The sequence below is a fragment of the Sminthopsis crassicaudata genome, chromosome 6 (assembly GCF_048593235.1).
Source record: "Sminthopsis crassicaudata isolate SCR6 chromosome 6, ASM4859323v1, whole genome shotgun sequence".
Lineage (NCBI taxonomy): Eukaryota > Metazoa > Chordata > Mammalia > Dasyuromorphia > Dasyuridae > Sminthopsis > Sminthopsis crassicaudata.
Window position 1 is genome coordinate 75,900,671 of NC_133622.1, and position 24,907 is coordinate 75,925,577.

At 37.2% G+C, this 24,907-nt stretch overlaps 1 protein-coding gene across 1 annotated transcript in view; it reads left to right on the forward strand.

Moving 5' to 3' along the window:
- ARHGAP10 (Rho GTPase activating protein 10) overlaps nucleotides 1-24,907 on the forward strand; it is a 340,816-nt gene that overhangs the window by 244,080 nt on the left and 71,829 nt on the right. The window contains exon 19 of the mRNA XM_074273693.1: nucleotides 23,092-23,242. Coding sequence (XP_074129794.1) covers nucleotides 23,092-23,242 — 151 coding nt within the window. The remainder of the gene's footprint in view (nucleotides 1-23,091; nucleotides 23,243-24,907) is intronic.

Here is a 24,907-nt window from a genome sequence, read left to right on the forward strand (position 1 = left end):
AAATATTTATGGGAGCTCTTTTTGTGTTCATTAAGGATTGGAAATTAAGGGGATGCCCATCAAATGGGGAATTGCTAAACAAACTTGGTATATGAATATAATGGAATATTATTGTGCTATAAGAAATGATAAGCCAAATGATTTCAGAAAAATCTGCAAAAATTCAGAATGGATTCAAAATTAAGTCAGCAGAACGAGGAGAACATTGTACACAGAAACAGCAGTATTACATGATGAAGAACTGTGAATGAGTTAGCTATTCTTAGCAATACAGTGATTTAGGACAATCCCAAAGGACTCATGATGAAAAATGCTTTATGCTCTAGAGAAAGAAGTGATAGTTTGAATACAGACTGAAACATACTATTTTGTCTTGTTCCTTCCCTCCCTTCATTGTGTTCATGTATAAATAACTAATATAGAAATGTTTTACCTGATTGTATATGTACAACCTTTATCAGATTCCTTATTACTCAGAGAAGATAGAGGAGAGGGAAGGAAGGATAGAATTTGGACCTCAATACTTTTAAAAAAAAAGTTTTAAATGATTTTGACATTTAATTGGGGAAAAATAAAATATTATTTTAAAATATCAATATTGGGATTAGCCAGTGAGTGGCTGCTACACTTACAACCTTGATAAGGGAGGGAGACTCAGTTAAAAAAACAAAAGCACAAACTTAAACAGTTTATTCCAGGTAATGTGATAGGATGACTAGATATAAGAACAGAAAATGAAGTAGTTCCTGCCTTTAAAAGTCCTATATTCTACTGAAAAGAGGCCTTTTGAATTCTAAGATTCTATATTTGATTATTTCATCTGATCGTATTTGGAGAAAAGCAGAAGTCTTATCCTCTTTCCACATGGAGTTGTCTGTAAGAGGGGAAATTATCTAGCAGAGCAATCCAAAACTGCAATGAGTTGCTGCAAAAGTTCTCCAAAGCATCATAGGATTTTGGAAGAGAGCTTAGAGATGATCAAATCCAACCTCCCCTATTTAGATGGAAGATGTTGAAGCCAGAATTTTGTAGGGAGGATTCTCATTCAGGTAGAGTTCACTCTGGACAGCCTGAAATTCTGTGCCCCAGTGATCATCCCTTTCTTGGACTTGGAGATGTATATCCCTTTCTCACTTTACTTCCTTTTACATTCTTCTGTAATGGGAGGAGGTCGTGTATATTTGGATGCTTGACCCTGTGTCACACATGTCTGGAGCATGGAGGCTCATATTTCTTTAAGGGGATGTCACACTTCTTTTGGCTCAAGCCTCCGCCCAGAAACCCGAGAAGGTCTCTACTTTGGACAGTACATTCATCTGGCACAAACTCCCATTTATAATTGCAATAGCTGTAGCAAAAGGAACTTTTCTTGTAAGAAAAGGAAAAAAAAATTAGCAAATATCATATTTTGCAACAAAAGTGTAATTACAGTTACCCAACTGTCTGAGAGCAAACTGTAAAACACAATATAAATGCTAACTGTGCCTTTCTTTCAGAGACCAGAACTAGGCCAATGAGTGGAAGTTATATTTTGTAATAATTAGAATGGTAATGAATGGTCTATTTTGTAAGGTAACAAGCTTCTATCGCTGGAGGTATTGAAGCAGAGATTGGATGGCCAGATCTCTGCGGGGTTGTAGAAGGGATGCTTGCCTTATGTGGGTGTCAGAGTAGGTGGCCTTCTAAGTAGCTGCTGACCCCAAAGTTCTGTGCTTCTGTCAGCCTCCTTGTAGGGCTATTGAAGCCTTTCTCCAGCCTTGATGGCTCTTCAACTCCTTAACATGAAGATTGAAAATCAGACAGTGCATGAAAAAGGTTTTTATTAAATGATTATTACTGCCAAGCCCTGTGCTAAGCACTAGGAATACAGAGGAAAAAAACAAACACATAGTCTTTTGCCCTTAGTTTACATTCTAATGGAGGACATCCTTTTCTCTTCTCTCCTTCCCTCTTCCTCTCCCTCTCCCTCTCTCTCTCTTCTCTCCCTTTCATTCTCCCTTCTCCCTCCTCACTTTCTCTTCCTTTCTCTTTTCTCACCATCTCTTTCTTTTATCATCTTTCTCTCATCTCATTACGTACCAGAGAAACAGAATAGATGCAGAATAACTTGCTTTTGTTCTAAAGATTGATAGTAATTTATAGTGATTTCATTGAAGGCCTAAACTTTTTCCATTCTCAACCTCTTTTCTCCTGAGAAATTTTTTTGCATCCCTAGGTATATAAAATAGGTATTCAAATCAAACATTTTCTGATAATAAATTATAATTTTTGTGCCCCCCCCCCCCCCCCCCCCCATGTTCAGTACTGTGACTCCATACAGGGCCTAAAGAATTCCCAAAAGGAAGAGTTCTTTCCTTGTAGGTCAGCCTTTATAATCTTGAAGAATTGCCTAGAAGTGCACATATTTAACCTATATCAGATTGCTTGCTGTTTTGGGGAGAGGAGAGGTAAGAGAGGGAGAAAATTTTATAACACATAGTTTTACAAAAATGGGTGCTGAAAACTGTCTTTACATGTATTTGGAAAAATAAAATATTACTGAGGGAGTAAGTTATTTTGAGCCGCTAAAGAGTGCATAAGAATCCCTGTCAGCACACATTGACTTAGAAAATCACATATTACTATTAAGTGTGTTTTGTTACATTTTTATTCATTTTATTAAATATTTCCAAACTACCTTTTAAATCTGATTTAGGCAGTGCTAAGCAGTGTTGCAAAGTATTTAACACCTCTAACTTGGAGCAGTGAGAGGTTACTACTACTGCACATACCTGTCAGAAGCCACATGAAAACAGAAGTAGTTCTATCTTGGAGGCCAGCTCTCCAACCACTACTTTGTGACTTTGATATTTTAGGTACTTAATACACGTTTAATTGGTTGCATTGAATAGTCAAGTTACCCTTACTTCACTTCTCTTATTAAGTCAGCTTGGGGAAAGTAGAAAGAAGGCAAGTTCAGAATCCTCTTTGCAAAAAGCAGCTCCCCAGTAGAGCAGGATCCAGATGCTTTCCATTTGGTCTTCCCCACCAAAATCTTTAATTTCTTGTGACCTCCCTCCTTTAGTAGCACATTCAGATAAACTTGTAGTGGGGATTTGATTCCTTAAAAGGAAAGCCTTAGATGAGTAAACAACAGGTGACATTTTTATTGCATCAAAGACAGCATAGAATTCCTTGTTCTTACACAAGGTGGAACTGGAGCATATAGGTGGAATTTATAAAGGGAGGCACACTTCATTTTAGAGTAAGGAAGAAGTTTTAAACCATTTTAACCATTCTGATTTCCTGTCCAAGTGGAGGGAAGGTAATCAAATGTCACCAGAGCCTTTCAGATTAGGTAACCTCTGCAGTCCTTTTCAAATGACCAAGTCTTCTTCATGAAATAAATACTAAGACTATGAAATCAACAACTCATAAAATAAAAGCATACCTATATAGCTTTTTAATTAGAAGTGGAAAGTGTTTAAATTAGTTCTATAAAATCAATTAAAATATACATAGTTTATAGAAGGCCTAGTTGATCTATGAAAAATTAATAGTCCCATGAATTATATCTCATTTATCAAATTATAGTTTTTCTAAAACTAATGTTTTAGCGAACACTTAATTAATAATAATTTTACATCTCTTAGAATATAGAAGGGCCTTCCTTTTCCTATATGATTTTGAATAGCAATCTTTAAAAAAATTTTATCTGTCTTTTGTTTTTTTCATCACTTAACATTTTTCAACATATCCTTCTCATTCCTTGAACCAGAAAACCATTTTTTAAAATAATAGAATAAAAAGAGGAAAGGAAAAGTCAGCAAAACCAACCAACATACTGAAAAAAAGTCTGCAGTATGCAATGCCCAATACACATAGTTGTGCAAGTCTGCAAAGAAATGCAAAGGTGAGAGGTCCAGGAAGCTTGAATCAAGAGCTTCTTTTTCTTTGAATATAGCAAAGAGAGGCATTCATCCTGTTAACCTTGGAATGATGTTCCATGTTTCTCCATTAACATTAAAAACAAATCATCATTCTGGGTAACTATATATTTGAAACATTTATTTAAAATTTTTTTTTGAAAAAAATATTTGAAGTTCTTTGGTCATTAGCGTTTTGGAGAGCCAGGTTTTTTTTGGATTTGCTCTTTTTGTACATCGTTGATTTGTTCTTTCCATCCTTGGATCATTTCAATGGGACTCTTGAAGGTCAAAACGACTCATAAAGGCTTGAGGGTGGGTGCACAAAGTTGGAGAAATGGGTTGCTTGTCAGGACTTTTTCCCTAGCTGATGGTGCCATCTTCCACTTCCCCTCAATTTGTTTCTCTGTATCAGTATCACTTTCAAGTCTCTTTATGAAAATCAATAAATCTCAGGTTGCCTAGAAAATCAGGATTGCCTGTATAAATGCTCAGTGTAATTCTCTCTTCCTCCTCTTTTCCTTCTTCCCTCCCCTTTTAGAAATTCTCACATCCTTTAAGGAGGAAGAACCTTCTCAGTGATGACTATTGTCACTCTGTTGGTATTCACTGTGTAAGAGAAGAAATAATCAAATGCTTTTTCTATCCACTTGTTAATAATAGGATAGAGGAAATCCTCCAAGACTGATTGTCTCAAATGACCACTTGTGCTCTTTTTGGCTCACGTTTCTCCCTCAGATGGTTCACTTCTGACATGGAACTCAAATGGAAACTTTTTTGGAACCTAACTCCTCTTCTAGATGAAAGACCTCAGAATACCTCTCCCCATTGAGAGATTCCTTCTCTTTTTTCTTTTTGCCCCATAGCTCTTCTCCTTTTTCTTTTTTACTCCCTGTCTTTCCCAAAGCTTTCATTAGCTTTATATATTTCAGCAGTTAGGTGGTATAGTGGTTAGAGCTTTGGATTTGTGGTCAGGAATGCTTGAGTTCAAATCATGGAAGTCATTAACTATTTTTGCCTTAGTTTTTTCATCAGCAAAAATAATAGCATCTCCCTCCTAGGGCTTCTTGAGAGGATGAAATGAAATAATATATATAAAATGCTTTGCAAACCTCAAAGTGTCCTATAAATGCTAACTACTGTTTTTAGCTATTAAGTATTACAGTCTCCTTGGAATCCCAAAGAGAAACCTAACCTCTGTCAGTTGGTTATTAGTATCTAGGTGGCAGTGTGGTGTAATGGAAAGAACTCTGGATAGATGCTGAGACCTATGCTCTGGGATCAGATTTTCTGTTAACGTGTAAAATCTTTGGAAAGTGACCTTTCTTTTCTCCTTTTAAGAGTGTTGAACAATGTGAAAGTTAAGGTTCCTTGCATTTCTATTTGGAAGGTTTCTGTTTTGATGATGGTTAGAGGCAGAAGTCCCAGAAATAATGAAATTAAACTATGTAAAACAAACAATTAGAAAAGATGCAAATTATAGATAATGTATGGATTATAGATAATATATGGTTCCATTCATGTGGAGTTTATAATTGGAGAGACTGATAGGATATCAAAGAATAGAATACATAGCATTCTCTGATGTATAATTAGGAATTGACAGAGCAAAAGTCGTGGATAAAGAGTTAGTCCTCTCTATGACCACCTATTTCCTTCTGACCCTATCCCCTAAATCCTTGTTGAATCAGTCAGTAATTTGGATAATACAAAAAAATTAAATGACTATATTTTTAGAAAAGGACCTTTTTTTGGTAGGATGAAATAACTAGAAACAAAGAAAAGTGCCCATAATTTGGGAAATGGCCAAGTAAATTAGTGTACTATTACTGAGCTATAGGAAGTGCTAAATATAGAGAATGTGGGAAGAGTTAAACAGATGTAAAGTGAATTAAGTAGAACCAAGAAAACGGTTTATATGCTGACAGCAATATAAGTGGGAAGAACAACAACAACACAAAACATTTTTTAAGTACTCACTGTGTATCAGGGACTATACTAAAAATACAAATAATTTTTTTCATTTTTATTTCTTACTCATTCTTTCTTCATTTACTGGACACCTGTCTGTCATGTATATTATACTGTACCAGGCTAGAGAGGGAACACAGAAGAACTGGGAGTGTCTCTCTCCAGAAACTGACTCTTGTGCTGGGGAGATGGGCTGCCCAGAAATCGGATCGCCAGCAGACAGAGCCCGTCAGCGAATTCTTCATTGCGTGATGGCCCATTGGCAGAGCTGTTGACTACATCTGTAGGCATAGAGAGGGCAAGCTTTGTACACAAATTCAGCACCATGTTTGTCTAATAGCAGCCATCGGCTGGCTCCAGTTAGAAGTAGAATTGGCAGAAAAGTGTTTATGTGTGTCTCTCGGAATCTGTGGGAAATCCTTGTGTTTAATTTTTGAAGGTCAGGGACTTTCTCCAGTTCCCCAAACCACGCAAACCAGGGAAGAGTTGTGGGCCTCAGAAAATTCTTCTTATTAATTATTGCACAGCTGGTCTGCTGTTTGTAATTATTATTACTCATTCTTAATTACCCCAAGTGCACATGGGCTACAATCTGTATATTATGCCAATCCAAGTCTCTAAAGCCATTGGGTGATTAGGCATGTAAATGGTGTCTAATCCTCTGTAGATGATAGAAATTCTGTATATGTTTATGTAATGAAGATAGAACAAATGAATATGCTGTCGGGTCCACTTTTCCCTCTTCATCTATTTTGTCTTTAAAGCCGAAAATGGAATTTTCTAGGTTCAATTCAATTCAACAAGCATTTCTGAAGCGCTCACCTTTTGGGAAGATCTGTGCTAGGGCTGGGAATACAAAGACCAAATGTATTGTGCTAGTTCTTGTAGATTCAGAGACAAAACCAAGATCATCCTTTTGCTTGAACTCGGGCAGAAGGGGAAAGTTCTCAACATTTTCTATTCTCTGTACTCTGATTGTCAGTAAATATTTATGTCTCATTCAGTATGAATAAGAGACATTCTGAATATGTGTGGGAAATAATTACTTCCATGATAAATTTCTTGTACATTCTATGCTAATATCTGAGGTTGGAAACCCCTTGCCCTGTGAGAATAAAACCCACATAGGTTATTTCCACATAAATTTAGCCCCAAAGAATCATGTGGAAAACAAACCCCAAAAAACAAAAAGCAGAAGAATCTGTTCAGCATAAAGGAAAGACTTCCAAATTAAGAAGTATTTTATTAAAGAAGCATATGATAATAACTTCAGGATTTCTGAGACTTGATGAACTTCACGTGTATCCTAACCCAGTCATGAGGAATAATCCCTTTAGGTATCCTCATCAATGACTGCTCAGTACCTGGTTGAAGATAACCAGTTGAGGAGAGAACCATTTTCTGCCAATCCTTAATGTTTAGTCATTTGACTCATTTGACAAAATAATTCGACTAAATGTAAAGACTAAATTTGATGATAGCACCAAGCTCATCCAGGCTCTGAATTTTTCTAAACAAGTCATTCTTTTCTATTTGCTCTCTGACCTCTAAATGAATTGGGTATAGGATATATGTACAGTTAAAAAAACATATCTAAGGAAATAATTTGGATAATACAAAAGAAAAGCTAAAAATAACTATATCTTTAGAAAAGGACCTTCTTTTGTAGAATGAAATAACTGGAAACAAACAAAGCACCTACATTTGCGAGCTAAGTAAATTAGTGTCCGATTACAGAGCTATAGGAAGTGCTAAGTATAGAGAATGTGGGAAAAGTTAAACAGATGTAAAGTGAATTAAGTAAAACCAAGAAAACAGTTTATACACTGATGGCAGTATAAGTAGGAAGAGCAGCAACAATAAAAATTCTCGATACCATTTAATTAAAAGATACAAATTTGATTATATAAAATGTACTTCTATTGTAGGACTCAAGATAGAACAGTGTAGATACTATTTGACTTAATAAGCTGTTTGTTCTTGTTTACTTATGTCTGGGGGTCTGTATAAGGTCTTCATGACCCCAGTTAAGGTTTTTTTGAGGAAGACATAGGAATGATTTACCATTTCCTTCTTCAGCTCATTTTACAGATGAGGAAACTGAGGCAAATGGGGTTAAGTGACTTGCCCAGAGTCACACAGCTAGGCAGTAAGTGTTTGAGACTGGGTTTGAACTCAGGTGCTCCTGACTCCAGGCCCTGTACACTACCTAGCTGCACAATAATATATTGTTTATAATAATAATAATGTTTTGTCAAATTACTTTGTTTTTTCTTTCTTTTATAAGGAATGACTTTCTATTAAGGGCAGTAGGAGGATTAATCATATATCTGGAAATAAAGATTCTATTAAAATAAAATATATCGATAGTTTAAAAAAAAGAAAAACTAAGGTGTAAAAAAAAAAAGAGTAGTGATCATAGATAAGAAAGGCAGCATGGGGTAGAGAAAAGATCAGGGCAGCTGAAGTGGACAAAGACCTTGCTTATGCTTAGTGTTTGTATCCTTGTTGACAAGTCTGCCCTTTCTAAGCCCCATCTCCTTTATCTGCAAAAGGGGGCTAATAATAGTTTCTAGTTTATCGCGTTTTTCTCATCATAGGTACCAGAAAACTTCATTGTTTGGCCTTTTTTCATGTCATGGTACTTAGTTTAGCACAGTGCCTGGCATATAGTTGGGCTTAATAGATGTTCATCTCATCATCATCATCATTATTACTATTGTTGTTGTTGTTTGGGAAGAGACAGCAAAAGAGCTTTTATATTGACTTCTATTGAAGTAGTCAGTGTAAGGGAAAATGACTAATTTGCTTATACACAACATATCTTTTGGCTCCTGATACATGTGTATTAGAACACAACAGGGACACAAAGAAGGGGGAAGGGATGCTTTTTTTCTTTCTTTCTTTTTTTTTTTTTTTTTTACTGGAAAGGCTAATGTACGTGAAAAAGATCCTGTCTTGGACAGATAACAAGTCATGATGACTAGAAATACAGCCTCAAAGTCTGGGAAACTTGGGAGCAAGTCATCCGTCTGCTGTTGCTCGGTGACCCCAGTAGTGAGTCACTTGCATCTCAGTGCCCCACGTGCCTCTGACTTAAGCCCCAGATGAATTGCCACCCCAAGAACCCCCCCAGAGAAATCCTAGTCTAGATCCAAATACAAGGTAATTGACTTGCTGGCACTCTAAAAAAATAGAGACAACCTTCTGGCGTACAAATGATTGCACTGAGGGACATCCTCTTTGGGGTACAGGAATGCCCTGAAGAGAGCTCGAGTCTCAGCTTGGTCTGTGTGTCTCTGGCCCTTGCTTAGGGGAAAGGGTGACCTGACCAGCTGAAGGAAATGTCGGGTCAGCCTGCTGGGTGGGTGCCAGTGGGGGTAGGCTGGGCATGGATAGGAGCGAAGACGATGATTCATTAGGCTCACGTAGCTGAGAATAGCCCGCCGAGTGTCTTACCTACGTGTTCCAGTCGGCTCCCATTTTTGCAGTTTGCACACTTAAGGCCAGACACTTGAGAGTACAGAGAGGTTTATTACTGTCCTTAAATATATCTCAGCTGTCAGTCCCCAAACACTGGCTCTGCCTGGACCATTTGTCTTGCCCATGACAGACAAACTTTTGTTGGTGTGTGCGTATTCTGAATGATAATAAATGAGTAGCTTGTACTCGGTTAAGATTCTGTACTTAAACCACGGCTTTGCTTGGCTGGTTGATGGCTGCTTTCCTTATTGAGGGGCGTCTGAAGGGATTCTTGTTCAGCCTTAGAATATAGTGATTGCCATTTAACTGTGACAGAGCAGGGGGGGAGCTGAATGCTCCAGATGATGATGATGGGCATGAGATCAGAGTAAAAGAAAGGCAGCATTTCAGAAGCTCTAAAAGCTGAGTTTACAGAACATAATGGAAAGGGGATGAGAATGGTAGGGGTGTGGAAATGAGGCAAGGAAACCTTCTCATTTGTTCCTCAAAATACTCTTGGGAGAGAGGTGCTATTATTATTACGCCCATTTTTTCAGATGGGGAAACTGAGGCAAACAAAGGTTATGCCCAAGGTCATACAGCTAGTGAGTATATGAGGCTGCATTTGAATCCCGGTCTTCTGCCTCCAGGCTGTAAGTGCATTTTGCAGGACTCCCTAGCTACCTCCTTTCTATCACAGTGAATAGCAGCCACCTTAGATTCTTGTAGGAATCAATGTTTGCATGTATCTTGTAGGATAATGTGTGTACATTTTAAAGTACTATGTCAGTGTCATTTATTATTATCATAATTGTCATGCAATATACAAATAAAATGTATGCAGGGCATTTAGTTGAAATCCAGCCACAGGCCAGCTGAAGTGACTCACTGTGGCAGGGATGGGTACTTTGTTTCAGGATCTCATTGATGCACAATAGTTTTTTTTTTTTTTTTTTAAAGAATTAGTTACAGCATCAGAAGGAATTGGCTTTTAGGGCTTCTCCAGTCTGAGCCCTCCGAGTTCCATCCCGACACGTTGGTTTTTCCTTGCAGTGAAACAAATGAGCCAGAGACAGCTCATCATCTCCCTGTTAGTTGTGATTGGGAACATTTGTGTCAGGAAATGCTCAGGTGCTGGGGCAGGTCCTCGGGAGAGGAAGCCACCTCCTTGGCACGTGGCCCAGAGCTCCCGGAAGCAGCCGAGTCAGCAAGTCCAGGTTCTCGAGGGAGCCAAGAATCCACGCATTAACCTTTGGCACTTGTGTTCATCTCTTGTCGGCTTGACTGGCACGGCTGCTGCTTCACGTTTCTTTGGTTTGGGCCGTTCCGGGCTTAGAGCCGGGCCCATTCTGACAGAGGGAACAGTAGGGCTCATGGCGAGCAGCTGTGACCTTATTGGGTATATTGATTTGGGGGTGAGGGGGAGCGCTGCCTGAAGGTTGTTAAAATGTGGGCAAGTGGTTTCAAATAGAGAATGAACTAAGCATGGAGAAGGAGGAGAGCTCTAAAGTGTTGGCCTAGAGTAGGGGCAGGAGCTGCTGGAGTCTGAACTTACACACGTCTGAAGTAGAAGTCACTCTTCAGACTTTCACCAACAGTCACTGGAATAAAAATATCCGTGTTCTTCAAAATAATAATAATTGATATTTAAGTAGTGATTAATAGTTTGTAAAGTACCTCATGGACATTATCACACAACAACAATTGATAAAGTTTTTGAAAGGGGAAAGGGAAGGGACGGCTATGGGGGCTTTGCTATAGAGAATTCCTAATGTGGAACCTTTTTCCATCACTGCAGATCAGGGACTTATCTTCAGCTAAGAGCCTTAGAGAGTTCCAATGGTCTATTTTACAGTCACGTACTATGTTTTCATCATTCATCCTTGCAAACCCTTGTGTTCCAATATTTTTTCCCCTCCTTCCCCTTAGACAGCAAGTAATACAATATATGTTAAACATGTGCAGTTCTGTACATCTTTCCACAAATATCATGCTACACAAGAAATATCAGACCAGAAAGAAAAAAAATGAGAAAGAAAACAAAAATGCAGGCAAACAACAACAAAAAGAGGGAAAATAGTATGTTGTGATCCACACTCGGTTCCCACAGTCCTCTCTCTGTGTACTTATGCTCTCATCTGTAACTCAGAATAACTAAAGAGAATAAGTGATTCATCCCCTCAAAGTAGGACTTGGGCTTCATCCTTTTGCAATGAGCCAGGCCTTCCGTGTAAGGAGATAGGGATGTTCTTATCTTAGTCTTTTTCTGGTGGAATTTTAGTTCAAAGCTGTACCTCCCTCTTAGACTTGTTGTAAAGATCAGTGAGATATAATACTTATGAGGCAATTAGCACAGAGTACTTAGTAGGCACTATATAAATGCCAGATATTATTTTTGTTGTTACTATTATTATTACTCAAGTAATTGTAAAGTATATTTACTGTAATAATTTTAAGTGGGCCGAAGAGCACTAATAATAAGACAGATGAAGAGAGACCTCATGTTAGTAGGTACTTATATAGAAGGCCTAGAGGACAGGAAGTAGGTCATGGAGTGGGGGAAGGAATTTCAGAGGGATAAAAAGAAAAAGTGCAGGCAACAAGATGGGAGAGAAAGAGAAAGAAGAGTCTTGGGCTCATAGGAGTATTAGATTTACATCTCAGCTCTGCCAATCTTGAGCCCCAAACCTATATTTTTTGAACCAATACTCAGTGCAGTACTTGGCACACAGTGGGCACTTAAAAATAGCTAACAATGGTTTGAAAATCAATTGGCCTTCTGGGATTTGTAGAGTTCAGACAGATCTTTGAGCAGTTTGAAACAGTTGTGCCTTTTGAGTCATAGCTGGGAATTTTTAAAGAGAGAAACATTATTCTCTGCTCTTCAGTTATGGACTTCTTCAAAGAAGGGGCTTTGTTGTTGTTTGTTTTTGATTTTTGGCCTTCTTTGTGAACCAGCACTTAGCATAGTGTTGGACATTGTTGAGACTTTCAAAATAATATTATCATTATATAATAAGAATATAAAATATAGCTAACAAATTAAATAAAGAAATATACTTTTAAATATTGTTTAATATTATACAATTATGACATATCATACAATAATATAATGACAATATATGATAATAAATTTAAATAATAAATTCTAGTTGATTGATTGAGAAGACGTTTGGAGGAGATGCACCCTCAGCTCTATACAGAATGAAAGGAGCCATACTGGAAAGAATCTACAGCATAGGGCCCTTAGGTGAAAGGAGAAACTGAAAGGGGATGTACTATTGCAGCAGACTCTATAGGCATCTTAGAATAGAGCATTCCAGCTCAAGCCACAGCTTGTATTCACTCACATAAGGACTGAAGGAGTTGCTCCCAAAAGATGTGTTCTTTCCCCAAATTTCCCTACCTATGACTATCCAGTAAGAGACACTATAATAACACTCTATTCTTTTCCTTTACCTAAAAGTTTTCTATCTCCTAATTTTGCTTCAAATAAAAAAAGGCCAGTTAAGGAGGAGCTGTAGACCCACAGAAATTTAAATTGGAACAGAAAACCAAACTTCTGAAAGTTTTGAATGTTCCTAGCTAGGGGCTCTAGGCTAGAGTGATTGCAACTTTTCATCTGATATAAACCACCAGAGAATGGGATCACGTTGACCTGTGGGACGTTATATTGACCAGAGGCTAAAAATGAACTGCAACTTCTCACAGAGTGTGACTAATTGAGACTGAAAAAGGAGAAGGAGATTTAACTCCTCCCTTTCTCTAAAAGAAGATAGGATTCAGTACCTTCTGAAGCAGCACCTGATAGGTGATCCATTAGGTTAAACTTCTTTCAGTTTAAACTGGAAGGTTTTGACTAGAAGATTTTTATCGTCTATCTTTAAAGTTCTATGTTTTGGGTGTTTTTTTTTTTTTTTTTTTTTTAACTGAACCATAGCTCAGAACCAATATATTTGTAAAGTTGATTGTTTAGTTGTTTTGTCATGGCCAACTCTTCCTTACCATGTGATCCAGTGGACAGAGCTTAAAGTCAAGAGATTCATCTTCCCAAGTAAGTTCAAATCCAGCCTCAAACACATTAACTGTGTGATCTTGGACAAGTCAGTTATCTCAGTTTCCTCATCTTTATAATGAGCTGGAGATGGAAATGACCAACCATTCCAGTATCTTTGCCATGAAAAACCCCAAATGGAGTCACAAAGAGTCGGATATAATTGAACAACAACAACGCGTGCTGTCTCCGTGCTTGGACTGCACTTCTGCCCTTATCTACCAGCTGGAATCCTATACATCCTTTAAAGCATAGTTCAAATATCTTAGTACAGTAAAAGAGCACTGGTTTTAGAGTCCAAGAACCTGGATTCAGATCTAGCCTTTGATATTTTCCATCAATTTGACTTTGGAAAAGCCATTTAACTTTCTCAGACCTCCGTTTCCTCTGTAAAATGAGTGTCTTGGACTGTGGCTTCAGAGGTTCCCTCCAACTTCAGATCTGCACTGTGGCTTGGATGTCCACAAGAGAGACGATTGAGAAAAGACTGAGTTGGTTGTCTAAAGGCCAGCCTAAGGTGTTAGAAGAGGAATCAGCAACAAGATGACCACAGAGCAATGAATTTTTTTTGCCAGAGCATTTCATGAAGACCCTTTTCTAAGTCATAGAAGGATTATGATCTGTGTTGGCAGAGGGAGAACTGTTCTACAACAAATTACAATTGAACCAGAGCAAAATCAGTTCATCCATTTGGAGTCCAAGGTATTTATTTTAGCTAAATCCTCTTCAGTAAATCTGCAAGTGAACTGATGGAGAGTATGGCCACAGAGTTGTTAATTCAACTAAAGATAATTGTGAAAAGCTCCATAAGAACAAAATATACTTCAGCTAAACCCCGAGGTTATCCTTTAGTTCTGAAGTTGAACTAGTAAATGGGATCAGAGCATTATTTCCTAAAGTGATTGCATTGCATCATACTTAGCAAGTCAAAACTTCTCTTAAGTGGCCCTGCACATTGTTGATGAGTGAAGGTAGAGGACACTGGAGACTGTGGAGCTGAAAATAATATTAATTAATTATGCTATCATTTTTTTCTCTAAAAAGGCTGAAAATGTCACTTCTTGCCTATTCATTCTCTTCCATTCTCTTCCCTTTTTGCTTCTTCCCCCCCTTTCAAAGCCAACCAAGAAGAGAAATGCATTTTGTTGAAAGAAAAATTCTGTTTGGAGTCTTTTCACCCTGATTAAGGAGATAAAACTCACGACAAAAGAATTAAAAGGAGTTTACCATAAATACCTCAAGGTAGCAGCACGTTGACTAGTATTGGACATCAAAGTGGGCCCAGCTTTTATTGATAATTTTTATGATGAGATAAGGAGAATTATTTTAATGTCAAGAAAAAGAGATTGCATCTCAAATCCTCCCCCAGGTAACAGAATAATTTTCAAGTACATTATGGGGATATTTCGATTATGTGACAGGTATCAGAGGACTGGTGACATCTCCCCCACAGTACTGATGGAGGGAACAACACCAAGTCAGCATGACTTTCTGTAATTTAGTTGAGTTTAAGTAAGATCTATGTCTAGTCACAGTGCTTCTCATATTATTAAACAGGACATAGGTAGGGAAGGGACAGCTCGGTGGCACAGTGGATAGAGTCCCTTGTAAAAATATGATTCAAATGAGCAAAACTTATTAATGACTGCTTATGTGGAGGATGAAAAGACAGAATGAAATATTCCTTGTTCCAAACTTAAGTTCTGCTGGGGGATACGGCATGGCTATAGAGAAATAAATATAAAGGAATTATATTATAAATAAATATAAAGGAGAAAGAAGGCACTGACAACTGGGTGACTGAAGAGAAAAGCCTTCTATGGAAAGTGAGCCTTGAAGGCTAGAAAGTTAGTGATTTTTAAAAAACAGATGAGCATTTTGGTCCTATGGCACAGTTAGGGCAAAAGAGGAAAAGATCTCAGCGGGAAGAAATGAATTCAAAGCATTTATTAAGCACCTGATATGTGCTGGGTGTTAAAGACAAAAACACAAAGTCCCTGTCCTCGAGGGGCTTACATTTTATGCAAATATATTTTGGGAAATTCAGTCAATAAGCACTTATTCAGTAGGGTGCTAAGTATTGGGCTAAAAACTGGACATATGAAGAAAAGCAAAAACAATCCCGTTAATGATTTAAATGGGGATTATTGAAGCATGATAGAGGAGAGAGTGGTGCAAGAAGGTGTTTTATTATTTTACTTTTAAAGTCTAGCAACTGACTGCCCTGATCCCCTGGGATTATATCTATTTATTGAAGTCAGGAGGACTTGAGTTCAAATCTGGCCTCAGACACTTAACACTTCCTAGCTGTGTGACCCCACTTAACCTCAATGTCTCAGGAAAAAAAAAAAAAAAAAAAAAAAAAAAAAATATATATATATATATATATATATATATATGTAAATAAACTTTGTTTTGTGATCCCATATGGGGTCTTGTAACTGAATATGGGGGTTGTGATATAATAATTTATTATCAGTAATTTGTATACCTATTTTATATACCTATACACCCAGAGTCATGTAAAAATTTGTCAGACAAAAAGGGGTCACAAATGGAAAAAATTTAAGAAGTCCTGATTTAGACAATCAACAAAACAATAAATCAAACCTTGATGTGGGTGGGTGGCTTTAGGAGGTGTTACACTGAAAATCTAACCATTGGTTAAAGCCAACCCCTGGATCTTACCCTTCCATTTCTTGTGAAGGTAGATGGGTAGCATTGAAAAATAGGAGATTGGGTCTGGGGTTGGAGAATGTCAAGGCATCCAGCACTTGAGGTGTAGTCTTAGCTGTGGAGCTGAATGTTTGAATCAGTTCATAATCTGAGACTTCGGTCCTGTAAGAGTTCAGTCACATAAGTGAGAAGCTTAGTACTGGACCTCTACTCGGTCTAGCCCCACTTTGCTCTGTTTCTGTCTCAGTAGAACATAATGAGCCAGGAAAGAGTAGCAGGAAACCTGAGGTGCATATGTTGTGTTGGGGATGGTAGAACCAGAGCATCCACTCATGACTGACAACAATAGCATCCCAATTCTTCCAGTAGTGGCAAGCAGAATCCCCTTTGGTTTTTGCTTTAGGCCACAGGGCATTTGCCTCACTGGTGGCTTGAGGAAAATACTCAAAATTAGGACTGAATCCTTAATTTTTCTTGACCTTATATAAAGAGTTGCTGTCTGTTTTATTGAACTTGTACAATTCATGGCATCTTCCAGTGAAACCAGATTTCTGTTTGTGTTAATGCTGCTAAGAGTAGATGTGGATACCTTCTTCTTTCCCAGTGGATGCTCCATGGGAAAGCTCTAGGAGGGTCTTTTTCTTGGCTTCCTGCTCTGAGATTCCCTTGCTCTTTTCTATGCAGATAGAACATAACATTTAGATACAACCTGAAAAAATCTGCCTTGAATAAATAGCTTTTGATACCTAGTGATAAGTATATCCACATAGGAATAAAGCTGACATGAAAGACCAGCTATCAGAGCAAAGGAGGCAGATACAAGAGAGCAATACTCCTGTGTCCAAAGAACATTTTTAGAGAGAGCATAGGTCTATGCCATTTTAAAAGATGGCACAAATCATAGTGATTCCCAATGAATAGGATGAGCTTCAGAATTAGCTGCCGGTCTCAGGGGGCCGAAGAGAGGTCATCTTTTTATAAAAGGTTATGTTGTTGCTTGATCATCCAATTTAAAAAAAAGTATATCATTCAAAATAATGTATGTTTCAAATTAAAAAACCACCACCACAACAAAGATAACTCTAGGAGAATGCAACTGGCACCAAAGCATAATTTTAGCCACAAATAAATAAAAAATGACTTTAGAACTTAGCTATCAACCCATATTAATGATGTCTCGGGCTACTTCTGCCTGTGTTCCAAAATTCATTTTAGAATTGAAAACTACAGTCAGTATTATGTTCTGAAATTCTCCTGATTTTAAGCTGAATCGAATTTAATGAAATGAATTTAATAAGTTGATTGTGAAAAAAAAAATATGTGTAATTCTTGACTTCACCATTGATAATCTTAGGTCTAAAATGGATAATAGAGATTTATTTTGCTAAGAACTAGCCTTTAAAAAACTTCTTATTTGGCATGCTTACTCTTACTGAAATGAAGTACTTGCTTAAAATCATTGGCCACCAATTGTTCTACTTGGCTTGGGCTCTTCGAACATTATGCCGATAAGCACATATATGATATATATGCATTCTCAATTTCTTAGGACATTTGCCTATTAGTCTGGTATAGTGAGAGACGGTTGTTCCTAGGAGAAATTCCCTCCTTCTCTCACCACACTCCCAGAATCCTCTTGTCACTGACTTTCTCCTAACCCCTTAGCATTGGCACTTTTCCACGTGAGGTTTTGGCACAATAGAAAGGGACATTGACTGTGCTACTGGGAAACCATCCTTGTGGAAATAAATTCAGGACTTATTTATGAGCTGAGTGAATCATTGCTTTCTATCAAAATTCCTGTTTATCTAGCAGGGGAGGGTAAAGCTATCCGATTTCTTTTTTTTTTGCAGGGTAAGTGGGGTGGGGTGAAGTTGGTGAGTGAGCAAAAATGGGGAGAAGGAGTAAGTTTCTGGACTAATTTGGCATCTGAGGTTCCGGTAATCTGAATGCCATCTCAAATTGAGTGACTGATAAAAGTTTTGTTCTTATTGTGGGAAGTGGAAGGAGTGGCTGGTATTTGGTATTGGGGAAAAATAAAAACAAAAATAAAAACTTATACCTAATTAGAAGTTGAGAATGGAAAAGAGATTGCTTCAGTCGGATTCTGGTTACTTTTCAATGTTTTAGTGTTGACTTGTGTCCAGTGAAGTGTGGAAGATTTTCAAAGAGATCCATCCATTTTGGCCTGGAGCTCTGAATTAGACATGGCCCAAAAGACTCAAGCCCTTTCCCTGAGATGATGGTTCTCTGAAAGAGAACTTGGATCCTCTTAAGGAGGAGAGGAGGGTATACTAGGTGGTCTGAGGGTGTACTAGATTTTCTTCTAGTGATCCAGTAACCTCTAAGGAAGAGTCTGTTAGCTTGATATCTAATCATTCTGCTCCACTAGTCTTCCCTTGCAGGCTTGGAATTAGCCTTTGCGGGGAATGGGGGAAATCATGGGGTGACTAAAGCATGATTAAGGATTTGTCTCCCCATGGTCATGTTAGTGTTAACTTTAGCGCTTTAGGATTATATATTCACATATATTCTATAGAGGATATATAGGATTATATATTCACACATATATGTATATTTATATATTCATATACATGTATTGCATAATAATAGACATCCATTCATCTTTGGGTATGTACAAATAATAGACACATGTATATACACACTAACATGTAAAATGTATATATATATTATATGTGCACACATATTTATAGACACTAATCATGTATTGTGTAACATAATCTATTTCTCTTGGTGTATATATTCAAATAAACAAATATTGACCATATTGAAAACTACAGTTCTGGAATTCCCCTGAATTTAATAAAATGAATTTAATAAGTTAATTATGAAAAAAATAATATATATGTAATTATTGACCATTAATAGTCTTAGGTCTAAAGTGGAGAATAGAGATTTATTTTGCTAAGAACTAGCCTTTAAAAAACTGAAATTCCCATAGAAATGCACATAAATATATAGTTATGTACACGAATACATCTGTATAATGTAACACATTTCTTTCTGTATATACATGTGCATACACACATCTCAAATATAAAAAATTCATATGTATACAAATACACATATTTACCTCTGTATATATTACACATATGCATATGATTATGTGAATACGGACATATATATTGTGTGATATACATATTCCTCTCTACTTATATATAATATGGATAAATATATAAAATGTGTTATCTGTTATGTGCATGAACATTTGCATCCACATATGTATATATGTACACACACACTGTATAACACACATGTTCCCCTACTTTTTATATTGTGACATTTAAAAAATTCAAGAGACATAGTTTCTGGGTACTTGAATCATTTTATAGGACTAGTATGTTAATATTCAAAGAGATCAGTGACATTCTTGAATGCCAAATACACTTCACAACTGTAGTCTCAGAGTTTATATGCCCTTGGAAAGGTGAGTGTTCCTCAGGGTAGTAATCAATTCGTATTGGTTAGCAATTTATGAGAATATTATAATGAGAGGTGGGTTATATTCCAGTAAAGGTCTTGAGGTTAGTGACTGATCACCTAAGTCTTGGTCAAGGAGATTTACCAATTTTTGTATCACCTTTCTAACAAAAGGGAGAATCCACATTTCCCCACATCTGAGTAAGCATAATGAGAAGAAATATACCTAGTAGTCTAAACTTAGAATTTCTTTTAGTTGGAGAAACATTCCCTATACTAGTTGATTTCTGTTTGAGGAAGTAGAGAAGGGGAAAAAACTTTGGCTCTAATTAAATAATTAGTTATTAATAAACATATACATACATATAATGTAACATATATTCCTCTTATGCACATACACACATATATATGTATATGGATGTATACATATGGATATAGAACATAGAATATATAACAATAACATGTACATATGTTTTATATATATATATGAATATTTATATATATATATGAATATTTATATGTGGATGTACATTTATGTGTTCCTACATACACATACATCCTTCCTCATTCAACGCACATCAGTATTCTCTTGGTGACTACTAGGATTCCATAACTCTCATGGGCACTGAAGAGTTAACTAAATTGCTTATGCTCCTGTGAACAGTGTGCCAAAGGCAGAATTTGACCTGAAAAACCAATCTTTCCCTACTCACTGTACCACACTGCCTCTGAAAGATAACTGATTTCATTGAATGGTTGGTTTTCGGACTCTGTGAGACTCCGTGTGGCTTCCCAGATCCATACTTTGTAGCCATCCTGCTGATGAGCCTCCATAAAGACTTAGTCCCCTGACAGGAGACATCCTGTCACTTTTTCTGAGCTTTTCTCATTGGCAGATTCAGCCAGTTTTTGTGCCATGTTAGCATGACCTTTGAAGACTCAGTCACTCCAGTTCCCCTGAGTAATATTTTAATAGAGAATTGCTTTTCTAGAGAGACAGCATCCAGTGACAGTTCTTCTTGGTTATGATTTTTCTGACGTTTTAAGCTTGGACTTGTGGGTTATCTAATTTCTCCTCAAAATGTTACCAGGGACTGTTATCTAATTTGTGAAGAATCAAAAATAGTTGCATCAAGGAGATATTTCTAATGTCAACAAATCATAGTCTCAGTCCTTTTAGCCCATCCTTACCTGCCTTTTCTCCTCCTCCTGTTTTCCCAGCTCTTTTCTCTCTGCCTAATTACTTTCTTAATTGTTTCTTCTTAAACCTTCTTCCATTTGATCAAAAGCAGAAAGGAATAAATACAGCTGTGGACAACAGCCGAGGCAGCAGAGAACCTTTGAGACTGTTAAGTAGGTTGCTATTTACCAGAAAGCTAAACTGATGCGAATGCCAACAGATTCCCTGGAAATATGGTGTTGGGCTAGCAGTTGGAGTCCCAAATTAATTTTTCACCAGCAAATATTTGTCCACAGAAATTTAAACCATTCTTAATGAGTTGACACATAAGGGGGCAGTATGGTACTATTTGCAAATACCTTCTGTTGAAATAATATTTTATATTTATTTGGGTGTGATAGATTTTATGCAAAAACATATAGGCTCTGTTCAATTAAATGTTTTCCAGGGCTGCCAGTTGTTATATTCATTATCTGCTGTCTGTAAACAATAGTCCTCGCTTGTTCATTACAGGGCAGCTTTCTTGATTGACTTGCATAAATTTGTTCTAGTGAAAGAAACTCTCCAGTCAGGGCCTGGAAAGCAGTGTTCTGCATTTAGGACATGCTTGTTAGCAGTTGGCCATCTTTTGCCGTCACCTGAGGCATGTCAGCCCTCGAGGAACTGCGGTATCTCTCGTGTGGTCGTTTTAAAATATGTGATTACACAATATTCTCCATTGAAGATTGAAGTCTTTTCAAGATTGTTCCTTGTAAAGCTCTGTGGGTCGGAAGGTTTCCAGCTCGAGTTTCTGGGAGCCATTGATGTTTCGTTATCAATCATCTGTGTCTAGAACACTTCTCTTGAGAATACAGCTTTGCTTTTTTCTCCAAAGAATTGCCAAGCAAAGAAACACCATGTTTTAATTAATGTTACTGTGCTGAGAAAAGAGATACATGATGGCATTAAAATGGTAGAATTCATAAACATGAGGGAAAATGCTTAAGGAGGAATTTACTTGATTCATCTTTGAGTTTTAAATGGATAATCGGGGGAGGGGGGATTGTAGATGGGGTGAACTGGGCCTGTGATTTCATTGCCGTTAGGGAAGTTGTGATGAGGAGAAATGCCCAGTATACACTGGCACCATCTCTGTGATTTTATAGTATTAGAGAATTATCTGGGACATGGTGAGGTTCCATGCAATTTGGATGAATGGGAGATAGGGGACCCAACTTTACATTGAGTGCTCTGTATGCTATCTGCTGTCTCTCAGATGGATTAATGACGCGTGCAAAATTTAAAATAATGAATGTCTAATAAAAATGAAGATAGGCTTTAAGTAGGGAAATTTCATAAGAATAGGCTAATTTTAAAATATGACTAATTCTAAGGGGAGATGCTGTCACTAAATTCAAGATAGAGGTTCTGATATAAATATATATTGTAAGTATAATGCTGAAATTTTAGTGTGCATAAGTGTAAGGAGCATTGTACAGGAGAATTCTTCAATTAACTTTATGATAGAATGTAAGATCTTTGGAGCCGATATTGTTTTATTCTTTGTATTTGAATCCATGATACATGTTTCATCCTTAACATGCATTTATTGATTGCTTGAGCAAACATACTTTTTACCAAAAAGAGTGTGGACACATTTTCAGAGTGTGTCACCTTACTAAAAGGCAAACTTCCAGTTGATTTACAATGACTGTGGTACCCCTACAATTGATTGGCTGGAGCTCTCGACAGGATGGTTTTTTGTGACAGGACTCAGCCCTTTGCAGTGGCCTGTAAAAATGAACTGCTCACTCCCTCGTCACTTTTTCCCTGTCCAGAGAAAGCAGCAAAGTGCATTGATCTGCTCTGTCAGCTTTCTTTTATGAACAGACATGGAGAGATGGCACTTCTGACCAGAGGCCCTTTTCCTAAGAGTTCAGTCACTTACCCCGTAGGCAGCCTCAGTCACTGGTAACCATTAAGGTCTTATCTTGTCCTCTTAACAAAGAGCCAGTGGTCATATTTTATAGGGGAGAGAAGTAAACTCATCGAATTAATTGGTTGTACTCCCCTAATCAACTGCCCTCACAATGGATTATTCAGTTTATTTCTTTTTGAAAAAGAAAATGAGACTCTCCCGTAGATAGCAAATATATTGTACACATTTAGATGCGGGGTTAATTTCTTTGAAGAACCGTTAATGTGCATGGACTGCTTTAATTTTAATTGAATAGGATTTTTAGTTTTGTTCCCTTCTTTAAGGGAGACCCAAGGCAAATTCCCAAAACTTGAAGGAATGGATTGTTGGCTCTGCCTTCCCTTGAATGAAATCCAAAACAAATGTTGTTTGATGATGGCTTATGGTTGAATTACATACAGGTTCAGGGTAAATAATTAGTGTCTTTTTATGTTTTTGATCATAGATTTTCAGGACCGTGCCCGATGCTACCCTCCCCGAACCAATCTCCATGTCAACATCTCCTCCAAATGCTCCACCAAGGCAATCGAAAAGACAGGGGCAGCGTAATAAGAGACCTGTAGCCGTATACAATCTTTGTCTTGAGCTGGAAGATGGTAAGATAATATTGCTTGGAAGCACAGCAAACTGCATGATCATCATGGCCATCCCTAATAATTTTCCCTTCTGTGTATTTTTGTTCCTCCCCCCATAATAGTAAGGAATTACTTAATAGAAAGGAATGGTTGAAATTAAAGCCATCATTAAGCATAACTGAGTAGAGCATCCTTTCTTTAGACAGAAGATGCAGATTCACAAAATTTGAGCGTTAGAAGTAACTCTGTTAGCCCTCCAGTCTAACTTATACCTGAAAGGACTTGCTCCTATAATATAAGTTTGCATAAGTGTTCAGAGGTACCTGTATGGCATTTCTGTGAAATACTCATTGGGTTGCCTCATTATCCTTCTGTTATTCTTCCTCCCTCTTGCCCTTTGGATTTCTCTAGTTAAGTTGCAAGGTCTTTTTTTTTTTTTTTTTTGGGTCTCTTCTAAGAATCCTAGACCCGGGATGGACTCCTTGCAGCTGTGGTCTGATGTTCATTGTGTCTAATTGTCAAAGCTCTGGTCAGTAATATGTTACAAGCACAGTACCTTGTACTGTGTACATAGTACTTAGTCATTCTCAGAAAGGGCTGTGATGGTTTTGTGTGCAGGTCTGTTTTTAGCAGCCCTCTGAAATGTTTTTCCCAGATGGGTAATTAGTCTTCAATTTCATAGATGTTCTACTTACTACCTTTCTAATGCTATTTTTCATATTTTCAAGACTGAGCTCATATGACTATGAAAATATTTGATTGCTGTCCAAGGGTAGGCAGGGCTCAGGATTAAAACCAAAATGTTATTATTGGACTTCACAGTAAGGCACTATTTAATCACCTGTCTCCATTTTACTGAAGATGCAAAACCGACCCCCTCTGCAACAAACACAAGTTACAAAACCTCTCAGTGTAACTGAGTGAGACAGCTGGCTCCATGGCATGTCTTCAAGAGAACTTAACACATCTTCTTTGCTTTAACATCCTGGGGAGATGAGATGTTGTGCTTTCAACAGTTAACTTAAGCAAAGATAAATAGGATTTTTAAAGGGTGTGAGCATTACTGCCAGATCTTGATTTTCCAGAAGAATAAAAAAAGCGTATATCTCTGTTGTGCTATTTTATATTTATACGTAAATATAAATATTTATTATATACATATAGATATACTATGTGTATATGATCCTATGTGTATATATATCATATATAATATAATAATGTATTATATGTAAATGTTATCTGTTCTTAAAATCATATGTTTTAAATATTTTGGAGAATATTGAGCAGATCCTCATCTTACCAAAGTCTGTATTTCCCTCAATGGATGCAGATCACAATCCATCCATGGATGCTTATCCCATATAACTCAGTTATTACATGGATCTGCCATAGATCTATGCAAGATGGTCTATCAGGAACACTCCAAGTTTTTAAAAGTTGTTTAAAAAAAGTTGTTTTTCAAAGAATATCATTTGTTCTTCATGATTCCATTTGGGGTTTTCTTGGCAAATATAATGGAGTGGTTTGCCCTTTCCTTTTCCAGCTTGTTTACAGATGAAGAAACCAAGGGTTTGCCAAGGGTCACATGACTTGTAAAACTGGCTTTGAACTCATCTTCCTGATTTCAGGCCTGGTGCTTTATCCACTGTGTCACCTACCTGACACTAAGAAAAATAGCGTTGAAAA